General features: G+C 36.8%; 1 protein-coding gene across 1 annotated transcript; it reads right to left on the reverse strand.

The window, feature by feature from the left end:
* Positions 1-1384: 1384 nt before the first annotated feature.
* LOC113278024 (DNA-binding protein DDB_G0278111-like) lies at positions 1385-4679 on the reverse strand. The gene is made up of 7 exons (XM_026526971.1): positions 4532-4679; positions 3417-3482; positions 3286-3335; positions 3111-3175; positions 2091-2182; positions 1932-2003; positions 1385-1741 (listed from the first exon to the last, which is right to left on the reverse strand). The coding sequence occupies exons 1-7, from the start codon at positions 4532-4534 to the stop codon at positions 1703-1705; spliced, it is 387 nt and encodes a 128-aa protein (XP_026382756.1). The 5' UTR covers positions 4535-4679; the 3' UTR covers positions 1385-1702.
* Positions 4680-13503: the final 8824 nt, after the last annotated feature.

A 13503-nucleotide genomic window follows, 5' to 3' on the forward strand; every position in this document is an offset into this window, starting at 1 on the left:
TCTAGTCTGAAAGCTGTTAGGGCAATTAAGTGAAAGTAATGTGAAACCGCCGGTCTAATCAAGTGAAGATTAACTTTAACTCTTCATGGATTTCTGTAACTAGTGATTCAAGTGTTGGGCTAATTGCTAGAAATGATGGAACAGCTGTCAAAGCTTGTGCTGGATCCATCAAAGCATTTTCGCATGTAGCTATGGTTAAGCTGAATGTCAAAGAACTATAGATTTTGCTATGGTGACTGTCTAAGAATTTCTCTCATTGAATGTCAAAGAAGCAGAAGCTCTATCTAGTAGCTATAATTCAGTTGGCAGACTGGGTGACTGTCTAAGAATTATCGATTTTGCACAAGGGAAATGCAGCTTGATCAAATGGCAAAACCAGGCAATTATAAAGGAGGCAATGAGGATTCTGACTAGCTTTGAGTATTTTTTAGGTTTCAATTACTTCGACAGGCAAGGAAATAGAGTAACTAACAAATTGGCAGATGAGGGGAGAAAATCAAACCCAAATCAATAATGACTTTGGATAGGTGTAATTGCAATCATTCTTTGTTTTCAGCTTCATTTTCGCATTCAAGATCCATGGGTGCCAGATTCAAATAATGCAATCCCTGAAAAACAGAATAATGTGACTACTTGCATTAAAGTGAAGGAGTTGTGGCTGTCCAACCCTATCAGATGGAACGGTCCATTGGTAAATCAACTTTTTTCTCCTTTAACGGCAGCTAAAATTATGAGCATCTATATCCCTGAGGATGAGAACATAAAGGATAAACTCTTACGGTTACCTCACCCCTACGGCGATTTCAGCTCCAAGTCCTTTATGAAATCTCTCAAATGCAGCAGCCAGCAGGCCTTCCAGCTCTGGTAGCAATGATGTGCAGGTCCCCTGGAAACTCTTCCGAAGAGTCGAGAACCTTGTTCCTAAAGTCCACATCTTTATCTGGAGAGTCATTCATGAAGGAATCGCTGTTCTTAAAGCAATGGGGAAGTTCACTTTGGTTCTGGAGCAAGATTAGCTATGTGGTATGAGTCCTGAAACCAGTGACCACTTATTTTTGAATTGTCAGGTTGCTAGAGCTGCATTCTATGGTTCCAACTTAGGTCTAGGAGTTGCTGATAGTCCTCCTTTAAAAGACATAATAATTGGTTACAGGATAAAGGGGATTTTGTGTTTTCAGAATGGCTAGTTTGTGTGATGTGGGCATTTGGAAGACAAGGAATGATAAAGTCTTTAACAACACCAATCCTGACATCCCTAGAATCATTCAGGAAGCTCAGTTTTGTTTCAACTTCTATACTGACCCTTTATACGAGGATATCGAAATGAGCACTTCTCAGCCGACTAGGCTTAGAAGTATTTCTACTCTGCAAGACAAATGGGAGGCACCTGATAATAGTGGTTCATTGTACAAATAATATAAAATAAAATAAAATGTGAACTGCCAGTCAGAAGCCCCAGGTTGGAATCAGTGCACAAATTATAACAGGGCTAATAACAAAATAATTAGGCCAATAAGTTCAGAGATATTATGTATGGAAAATGATCACTTTCAAACATAATTACTAGGGAAACATGGTCCCCATTAAAGCTAAAGCAAATGGACAAAACCCACTTCAGCAAGCTCGAGAGACTATATAGTTTGACAACAAGTTTGAATCCTCATCAGAATATAGAGAACTGAACGATAGATCCGAAAGTAGTTTAATAATCGTCATCAAGAACACTTCGACGCCTCTGGATCTGAAATAGAACATGAAAGAATCTGAGAAACGAGGTTTTGCATGAAGCATGTAGATTATGTCCTGCATCATTTTCTACCCAAAAGATAATCACATGCAACAAAGTTGCATATGAAAGTTCTTATTCCAAATTGACTACACGGGCCCCAAGGGAAGTAATATTTGAAGTGCATGACGATTTTAATACTCACAGTAACTTTTGTCTGTTTTGTTGTCTGAGTGTTAATCTGTTCCAGTAATGATATAAGCCTCTCTTCAGACACCTACAAGAATGAATCATACACTGAATCAAGACTTGATTCAACAAATGAACTACACGCCTCATGTGTGATTGCAAGTTTAATGTTTACCTTTTCAGCAATCTGACCCATCTGAGCAGCTCTTAGTATGACATCTTCGACACCTCTTGCCTTCTCAGGCTTTACTAAAGCAATTCGCGCAACTGTTCAAATAAAATAATAGCAGTACAAAAGTTCGTTAATGCACTTCATAATCAAGAAACAAAACAACAATAGAAGACAAATAAACTCATCAATATCTCTTAAAGGTGTCAGGTCCGGCAGAACATGTCCATTAGAAGCTAGTAATGGTACAAAATGGTAAATTTTGTTTCCACTCATCCTTTGAGGGAGTTAGTACTTAGTATTCCCACCAAAATCAGCCATTGGACTATCTCCATGTGTTCAACTGTATCATATAATATGTCCTCTTTATACATCCTAACCAAATACTTACTGTTGAACAATACAGCCGATATTTCAGTAATTGTTTGGCCATCTATGGTCGTTATGTACAGTTGCACAAATTAGACATAGTTTCTTATAAAATGATAACCATCTGCATCGGTGGCACATGCACATATTCACACTTCTTTTTTTTGGTAATTTGAGATACATAGAAGCAAACTACATGGGCCTTACATAATGAGGGAAGGCTCTCCCTCTGAGATCATCATTCAACAGATTACACAAAAAGTAAAGAGTATTAGTGATCCATGTAGTAACTATCCTATCACTGACAGCTTTTTTGGCCAAGGCATCAAACACAAAATTTGCTTCTCAGTAATTGTGCAAAAAAGAATATCCTGAAAGTAACTAGCTAAATGCAAGATGTCATTCAGGATATTAGCAAAATACCAAGGAACTAAACATTTCTGATTACAAAGTTTAGTTTTAATGAAGAATTCAAGGGTCAAGCTATGTTTTAAGGAAAGTCTTATTTTAGTAGATATGTGTTCTTAAAAAAGAATTGTTCTATGAACTGTACTCAAGGGGTAAGCTATGTTTTCACAACCTAGAATTGACCACAACAAACAAATAACATTGGTGTCATAGAGAGACGTTGCAGTTCTAAATCAAATATACACTTACTTCTTTCACGTGCTTGAGAAGACAATATCTGACTAAGCATTAGTTGCCTACGTTCATCTGCTTCCCTGGAACAGAATAAAAAGATTGAGTTTGGGAGGAAAAAAACAATGCAAACTTGGAATCTTATTATGCAAACCGCAGACTCTAGAGTTGAAACAGGATAACACTAACCAACCTTTTGGCATCTTCCTGTGCAGTTTGCTGCTCTGGGTTCTGTTGATTTCCCTGATAGACAATGATATTTATTTAGCAAAGACACTATGGATGAACAGTTATTATGTAATCCAAATATGAATTTGCACTTACAGCGCCATGTTGTGCCATTAGCTCTTGCATTCTTCTTTGCCTGATAGCTTCTAACTCTGGATCAGCCTAGTAAAAAAAATTAGTCATTATTAGTGTAACTGCATAGGATGTTTTCAAAGACGAATGAACTTAACACCCACAAGACAAAGATAATCCAATGCGTGATTTATAATTTATTTAAAACAAATCAATGTCGTAAAGCTGACATCATGATAATATCTGCCGATTGCCATTACAAAGGTATAAACATTGTAAAATACTAGAAACTGGAAGCTTAAAAGCAAAGCTTCATGTCAATCCTATGATGAAGGAAAACAACTAATAATTGCCAGGAACGGAAGATGATTATGACTCCTGGAGAAACCAACATGAAACAAGGCAGTTTAATATAGTTGTAGTAATTAAAGATTTGTACAGTCCAGCACATAAAGCTTCACAATTTCAAATGCACATCATAACAGGTAGAGCAGCAAGCTGCAGTTTATACTTGAAGATCCAGCTAAACCTCCAACACTTCTACTGCAAAAATACCAGATCGTCCCATAACAGTATTTCTCAAATGGAACCCGGTCTCAGACACAAGAACTCAGTTAAAAAAAAAAGGCTCTGGGAAATTCAGTGACTTACATACCAACATGCTACAGAAGTGAACAGATTAATACCATCAGATAACACTATCAGCAAGCTTATTTCAAAATTTCATTGTTCTTCTCCTTTCCGAATCCGCAATAAATGTTGCTAGGCGTAAAACCTAAAATGAATTTTAAGTGTAACCCACTATCCACCAGAATCTATATTCTAAATTTCAACTCTAACTCACATTCTTTCCAGCAGCACTTTTCCAGCAAAATCTAAGCATTGGGCAAAAACTAAACCCTATCAACGAACCCTAATATACTAGTGCATTTACAACAAGAATCGCATATTAGTATCACTAAAACAAAAGAACCATTCAAGGATTCAAACATCTTTGCTTTTTCACATAAATGTTAAGAAATAAGCAATACTGAGGTCAGAATCTAACAATTGAAAATCAGAGACAATAAAAACCCTAGATTTCCAGAATAAATAGTAAAACTAATTAGTGTTTAGGGTTGAAGAGATGATTTACATACCATTGTTCTTAGTTAAATCTAACACGGATTCCTACTTCTTCTTCGTCTCTCCACAGAAACTGCAACCTAGAATAATTGTTTGTATGTAGTGTCTTTTTTAGTTGTTGATGCTGGTTCGAATATTTGTTTTTATTATTACGGTCCGCGAGTTATAACCCCAGAGGTGTCACCATCCTTCCACAAAAAACCTGTCACCATCCTTCCACAAAAAACCCATCAAAACAAAAGTAACACAAAAACCCCATCAAAACAAAATTAATACAAAAACCCCAAATTTAAATGTTGGTTTTGATGAAACCAAAATAAAATTCGATGAAACCAACATTTAAATTTGGGGTTTTTATATCAATTTTTAAAAATTTGGGGTTTTTTATATCAATTTTGTTTACGATGGAGTTTTAATGGATCTCAACATTTGAATGGGGTTTTTGTACCACAAGTTTTGTCACCTTGGGTTTTTATGACTAGCTTTGTTATTATTAAGCGTTTGTCCAACGCAGCGTCAAATACAAGACAAAAAAAAAGTAACGAAGGTGAGGTCCACCCACGTTAAATATTTCAGACTCGCCGCCGCCGATGCTATAATTCGGCAAAGGATTTCAAAAGGAGTCTTGATCCAGCATAACGTATTGACGCAAGGGAGATTAAACACGAGTTGCGATTTTTTTATTGGCTAGGAAAACAGAACAAAGAGCAAGGAAAAAGAAGAAAAAAGCTAAGCTAAACAACAATTGTTTTCCTTATCACAAATAGCGACAATATACGAAGGAGGAGAGAGGAATAACCACCATTCACTGGCATGGTGTTTAAAAGCGGATAGTGTGAGCGTCTTCGTTTACGTCTCTCTTGACAGAACTAATAATCACAAACCTGGAACAGGACTTTAAAGCTTTTATCTGAGCCTCCGAGGAATTGACTTTATCTCGTTATTGATCATTTTGATAACCTTCTGAGCATCACTTTTATGATGAAATCCTTCTGGTTCTTCTTTTTAGACAACTCCATGGCTAGAGCAACAACCTTAGCTTCAACTTATGTGGGATCCTTGCAGATAAACTCACATGTTTCACTCCCTGCAAAATTGGCTCTCGAGTTCCTTGCAACAGCTGCGCATGCTCCATCGTTTGATATAAAAACAACATCCACATTAATTTTTATCCAATTTTCTTTCGGAGGTCTCCAGCATTCGCCAACCTTTGGATCAATGCATCTAGGGTATACATCTCGTTTATCTTCAATTCTAGTTATCGGATAGTTGAACCAATAATGAGCTTCACTAATGATTTTTAGGATGTTGGGGTTCTTCTCGTTGAAAACCTTATCATTCCTGGCCTTCCAAATACCATACATACAACTACCCGTTCTCAAAGCTAAAAATTTGCCTTTCTCCAGAATCACTTAATAATAAGACCAATAACAGAAATATCATGTGGGATTCTGAGTCCTATATTGGACCCGAAAAAAACATAGCTTTAGCAACATGGCATCTTAAGAACAAATGGTTCATAGATTCTGTGTCATCCCCACATAATCTGCAACTTTAATCAATGTCTTTAACAAATCTTCCAAAAATTTTGAAGCAAGTCAAACCATTGTGAAGAATCCTCCACGTAAACATCTGAACTTTTGGCGCAATTGACTTAATCTTCCAAAAAGTCTTCGAAGGGAAATTTTGGTTATGAAGATCCGAAGAAGACGTCTTGTTATTGAAAAAGCGAGGGTATAACAACCACACCCAATAATTCATTCGACAATCTGCATGGACAAAATTCCAATATAATTCCGAGAGCACCGACTTAAAAGCGAGCTCTATCAAGAGATATATCAAAAAGCTTTATGTATATTTCTCAATGCAATCATCAAATAAAACAGATAGAAATCCGTGAGCCTGATTGATATGAGAAATAACTTGGACGGTACCAAAGACCAATGCCCAAGTGTCAATCAAGTTATATCCAATAATTAAGGTCGGATTTATCAACTGACTGAACTACGCACAACCTATGATATTTCAATTATATAAAAAAATATAATGCAGAAAAAAGATAACACAGACACCAGATATTTTGTTAACGAGGAAACCGCAAATGCAGAAAACCCCCGGGACCTAGTCCATCTTTGAACACCATATTGTATTAAGCCGCTACAGATACTAGCCTACTACAAGTTAACTTTCGACTGGAATGTAGTTGAGCCCTAACCAATTCTCACATCGATTAAGGTACATTCGCTATCCTTACGCCTCTAGAACCACGTCGGATTCTACACACTTGCTTCCCTTTGCTGATCTCACCCACAACTAAGAGTTTCTACGACCCAAAGTCGAAGACTTATAAACAAATCCGTCTCACACAGGTAAGTCTATTCCGATAGATAAATCTGTCTTCCACATAAGTACCTATGAAGTTTTTGTTCCGTCTTTTGATAAATAAAGGTGAACATCAACCAATTGATAATCTGGTCTTATACTCCCGAAGAGCATCCTAGATATATCAATCACCTCACAATAAACTTGACAAACAAGCTTGAGATAGCAAAGATTGCGAGTTTGGCCGAGCAGTGCTCTAATTGTTATCTTTTAAAGTCTTCATGAAAGACTTAGAAGAAAAAACACCATCTGGATGGGTAAGCCATAACAGTTTGTCTTTGATATTTTTCCCCGAGTCAAGAATGTAAATGCTTGTTATTGAATTAGCAATCTGCACCAGGAACAACTGGTTAATGAGAGGGATATTTCATCTGACAGGATCTGGAAATATAAGATCCTTAAATCTGGTAACATCTTTACTAGACACATGACTTTTGGTAACGACACCGTTAGATATTGGTAGCCATATGTATTTTTAGATATTTATAACTTCCCCATCTCCCACTGCCCATTGGCTTTGCTTTTGAATAACCTCTCTGCACAACAACATTGCTTTCCAGGTGGAGGAGTTTCTGCCATATTGTTTAGCCTCCCAAAAACTATTTCTTCTCAAATATTGGCAGTCATTATTTGAACCCATAAGCAGTTAGGATCTTCCAGGAATTTCCAGATGAGTTTTGCAATTTGAGCCTTGTTGATATCTTCAAGATCTCTGATCCCCAAGCCGCCAACTTCCTTGTCGTCTAGAAATTTATTCCAATTAATAAAGTGCACCTTCCTATGAGAATGACCCCACTAAATGTTTCTTATGATTTGAGATAGACGCTTTAAAATTCCTTTTGGGATAAGAGAGGTTTCCATATAATACGGTGGAATGAGCCCAAGAACATGCTTAATGAGAATAGTCTTCCCTGCGTTATTTAAAAAGCCACCTTTCCAACCAGCAAGCTTGTTTCAAATTTATCTGTGAAAAATCATCACAATTAAACCTATGAGCTGGTTTCAAGAGTTTAAAGCCTAAATACTTGTCATTTAGATGCATCTTTTTTACACCCAGCAAGTTAGCCACTTTGCATCTTCTAAAGTTAGCCACATCCTTGATGAATAGGATAGCTGACTTGTGAAGGTTGGCTTGTTGACTGGACCATTGAGCATAAGTGTGAAGAATTTGCTGAAGCGACACCATTGTTTGATTTTCCAAAGACCCAAAGATCAAGAGGTCATCTGCAAACATAAAGACACTCTAGGGGCCCATCTATTGATTTGATAACCTTTATAGAGATTCATATTCACCATCTTTCTCATCATCCAGGAAAACCCTTGCGAGCAAAGAATAAAAAGACATGGAGAGAGGGGACATCCTTGCCTTAGCCGTCTATCACTCTTGAAAAAATCCTCGAGATTACCATTGACCATAATAAAAAAAGTGGGGGTACACACACTGCATTATTAAGTTATGGGTATGTCCTACAATACCATAAGAAATAAGACATTGACTCAGAAACTTCCAAGAAACCCTGTCACACGCTTTGCGTATGTCGATTTTAAGAGCAAACGAGCCAACAATGGAATCAAACATACTCATTGAATGGATTAACTCTTTAGTAGTTACAATATTATCGATTATGCTACCAGGGAGGAAAGCATATTTGGCTTTATCTATTAAGTCATTAAGGAACGACTTGAGTCTTTGGGCTAAAATCTTGGCAATAATCTTATATAAGATAATCCAAAGTGCAATGGGTCTATATTCTCCACTGAAATAAACTTTAGGGATTAAAGTAAGATGAGTATGATTCATATCAGTTGGGAAGGATGCAGATGCAAAGCACGATTGAAGAAAATAACTAACTGCTCCCACTTCATTCCAGCACTTCATGTAGAATAAAGCTGGCATCCCATCCGAACCTGGCGAGCTAAGAGATACCATATGATTGATAGTCTGCCATATCTCATCCATGGTAGGAATGCCTCCGATAGTCTTCATCTACTCATCATTCAACCTAATATAAGAAGTGAAAGGAACTGCATCGATTTGCTGCGGAAGATCATCTTTGAATAAGGCAGAAAATGGTTTATTAGATATCTGGCGATACCCCTATGATCAGATACCCATAGATTATTGAGAAGCTTCAATGGTATTTTTCTTCCTTATATGCTTGATAAACAAGTGGAAAACTCTAGTATTTTTGTCTATATTAGGAGCCCATTTAGATTTATTTATTTGTTGCAAAAACTTGTACTCAATGATTTGAAGCTCTTCAATCTTCGCCACTAGAACTTCCTCCTCTCTTCTAGTATCTCTCTCATGAACAAGCTTTTGAATCTCCAATAACTCAGCTTTGGCTTTCTCCACTTCTCTGAAAACATTACCAAAAGTTTTCCTACCACATTTACTTAATTTTGTTCCCATTTCTTTCATTTTATGCATCACATCCCCATTGGTTTTCCCCAAGCTTTGTACACTTCATTGTGGAAATCAGGGTGGTCAACCCAATGATACTCAAACCTATACCCAGGTTTCTTTTTCTTCATCCTTGTTTCAGTGTTCAAATATATGGGCACTTGGTCCCTCCCAATTCTCGGAAGATGAAATACAACAGCTTCATTAAATTGCGACAACAATCGGAGGGACATAAGAATCTATCAAGACTTTCAAAAATAGGATCTTCTAAAATTACAAAATTGGTCCAAGTAAAAGAAGGCCTGACAAAACCCAAATCTAATATTGCCCTATCATGTAACATCATCTTGAATTCTATAGGAGTAATCCTTCCTTTGACTACTACCCATCTTCTCATAATTGGCAGCAATAACATCAACGTCACTAATTGATAAGTGCTTAATTTACATATTTTGAGTGTCAATTCCATACTTGTTTTAGCTGTATTTCTTGCGTATTATCTTGTATTATGTTTGTTTTCTACTTTATTTGTTTTGGTAGGTGAATCATCCAAAAAAAGTGGAAATAACTACAAAAGTGAAGTATACAAATGGAGAAGGGCCAAAGACCAAGTGGAACTCGTTCAAATAGAGAATTTATACTTTTCATATTGATGAAGACAAAAATACAAAGCCAACGACGAAAGAACGAGGCCATTCCGATGTCACATGAGAAAGTTATGGGAAAAAGAATAATTTAAGCTTGTCGGTTCTCCGAAACTGACAGTACAACTAGGTTTATTAAAGAAAAGCTCATAAGATAAAGGCACCCACTATTTTACGCAGGACAGCCACATACAAATGCTAAAGGCACCAACACCTTCAGCTAAGGTCACTACCACCATTATCTTCTTTAACTCCGATCACGACCAGTTCATGGAGTATCATGATTGCTATATAATGTACTTTTTTTTTTGAAGGAAAAGGTTAAGATTTTTTTAATGAAACTGAAAAGAGAAAACAAGATAATGTACCTAAGCATGTCTCGAGGGAAGGCTATGCCAACACCAAAAACAAAGAAAACCAGATGGAGGGCAAAAGCCAAGCTCCAAGACTAATAAGAAACATAAGAGAACCAATTAAGAGCTTTAGGAAAATAGGGACATTTCTTAATTTGCGATCTTTGCCCTCTTCCCAAATTTTCAGTACTTGGATTCCCATTCTTACCATTCCAGGTAAGTCTCTGAAGCTTAGGAATGTAGGGTTTCGAAACCTTTAAACAGGTTTTTACACGTCCAACTCACAACCCTACAAAGAGTATAATTATCGATAATAACCCTATTATTTTGGCAAAACGGTCATTTCCAATATCAACACTGATATGGAGGAATTCCAAAAACCAAACAACACAAAGCTAAAAACAAAACTAAAAAAAATATATTTTTAAAGCCTGAGGTATGCAAGATCTTGTCTATTTTGAACAGGCACATGAGACAAGATGCACATGACAACACAATCAAGTTGTGCTTGGTGAACAACAATTTGTCCACCGTGACCTTTTTGGCCGGAATTCATGGAACCCTGCCTTTCCTTATGTTTAGACCATGTTTTCTCCTCTAATGGTCTAAATCTATCTTTGGAAACTAATTTCTTCGATGAAGATAAGATCTTACATACCTCAGTTGTTTTCTCCGCTAATTTAAGCTTGGTAGCTAGACGATCTTCTCTTCGTTGAAGCTTGTTGACATATCTCATCTTGTGTTTGTACTTGAAACACTTTGAAAGTTCATGACCCTTGAGAGAACAATAAGAGCATGTCAACGCATAAGATGATTCAGGCGCCTGTGAAGTACAAGATGCTAGGCACAAAGTAGATCCTGAAACATTAAACATAGAATTTCCAAAAGAAGGGTCAATTGATTCTTCCATCTTGATTGGGTTCTCTTCTAAAATATTATCAAGATTGATGTATATATTGCTACAATTATCAAAATTAATATTTTCACATAGAAGAGCAACACTTGATTTTTTGTCTTCATCAAAATCATAATTGTCAGACATCTCATCAAGTGTCGCAGCAAGATCTTTGTTCCCAGTGTATTTTCTACGATTTGGGAATTCGTTTGAAAAATGACCAAACCCTTACACTTAAAGCACTGAGGCATATCCTCGTCATCAGTTTCATCAGCGTACATGTTTTTAGGAGGAATACGATTATGAGGTTTGACTGATGCCTTTGGCTTATCTCTGGAGAACCGTTTACTTCTCTTCAACAGAAGATCCTTAAACTGTCTTGTGATCATCGAGACCGATTTGTCAAGATCTTCATCTGATGAATCCATCTTAGAGTGATCATCTTCATAGATATACACATATTTACTTTTATCAAGTAATTTTGTGTCTTTCAGTGCTTTGAACGCCACATCCTTGGATCTGGATGAGTGTTCATGATCAAAGATCTTTAGCTTCCCAACCAAGGTATTTCTGGAGAGGGTATCAAGGTTATTTCTCTCAACGATGGCATGCTTCTTAGAATCGTATCTAGATGGCAGCGATCTGAGAATTTTCATCACAATGTCCTTTTCAGGAATAGTCTTACCCAATGCAAAAGATGCATTAACAATTTCAGACACTTTGTGATTAAACTCATTAAATGAGTATTCATCTGCCATACGAAGGTTTTCCCAATCGGAATTTAGGTTTTGAAGCCTGGCTTCCTTTTCACTGGTATTTCCTTCGAATACGGTTTCTAAGATATCCCACGCATATTTAGACCTAGTGCAATTTGACACATGGTGCTGAAGATTTGGGGTAATGGCATGTATGATGGCATTCAAACCATCGGAGTTTTGCTTTGCAGCATCGTATTCACCAATATTCTTTGGAACAGTAGCGTTACCTATTGCCACAGCGGGAGCATCATAACCATTAACTACATATACCCATGATTGAAAATCACGTGCTTGAAGAAAAGCTCGCATAGCAATTTTCCACCATAAGTATTTTGAGACATCGAAGACTGGTGGTACGTTAATAGAGATAGCACATCTGTCCATTGAGTCAGATCGCTATAAACACATACTTTTGAGGTCTTAAACGTGTTTGCCTTCTCTGATACCAATTGAAAAAGCGGGCGTCTAATAACCTCACCCAATATTTTGATTAGCAATCTCTATGGACTAACTCCAATATACTTTCTAGAGACTCAACTAGACAGTCACACTCAATCTAGATAAAAATATATCAAAGAGTTAATATCTCAATCTCTCGATTTGATCTTTACTCAAGCAAATGGAAATCTGCGAGTCTTTATCAAATACTAGAGAGATAAACTTGGATGGTACCAAAGACCAATATCCAAGTGTCAATCAATTTAAATCAACAACCAAAGGTTGGATATTCTAATTGATTAATCTTAACGCACAACCTGTGATATTTCAATTATATAACAAAATATAATGCAGAATAGAAATAACACAGACACCAGAAATTTTGTTAACGAGAAAACCGCAAATGCAGAAAAACCCTGGGACCTAGTCCAGATTGAACACCACACTGTATTAAGCCGCTACAAACACTAGCCTACTACAAACTAACTTCGGTTCGGACTGTAGTTGAACCCTAATCAATTTCACATTGATTCAAGGTATAGTTGAGATCCTTACGTCTCTGATCCCAGCATGATACTACATACTTGATTCCCTTATTTTATCTCACCCACAACCAAGAGTTGCTACGACCCAAAGTCGAAGACTTTAATAAACAAATTTGTATCATACAGAAAAATCTATGATAATAGATAAATATGTCTCCCACAGATAAACCTAAAAGTTTTGTTCCGTCTTTTGATAAAATCAAGGTGAAAAGGAACCAATCGATAACCCGGAATTGTATTCCCAAAGAACAGCCTAGAATTATCAATCACCTCACAATAATCTAAATCGTATGGTAGCGAAACTAGATATTGCGGAATCACAAACGATGAGACGAAGATGTTTGTGATTTCTTTTTATCTTGCCCTATCGGAGATATAATCTCAAGTCAATTATTCAATTGAACTCGTACGATAGAAAAATGGCGAGATCAGATCGCTCAACTACAAGAGAAATAGTTTCGTCTGGCTTCACAATCCCAATGAAGTCTTTCAGTCGTTAACCTACAGGGTCTCGAGAAGAAACCTAAGGTTAAAGGAGAATCGACTCTAGCAAAACCAATTAGTATC

This window comes from Papaver somniferum, chromosome 5 (assembly GCF_003573695.1).
Source record: "Papaver somniferum cultivar HN1 chromosome 5, ASM357369v1, whole genome shotgun sequence".
NCBI classification, from domain to species: domain Eukaryota; kingdom Viridiplantae; phylum Streptophyta; class Magnoliopsida; order Ranunculales; family Papaveraceae; genus Papaver; species Papaver somniferum.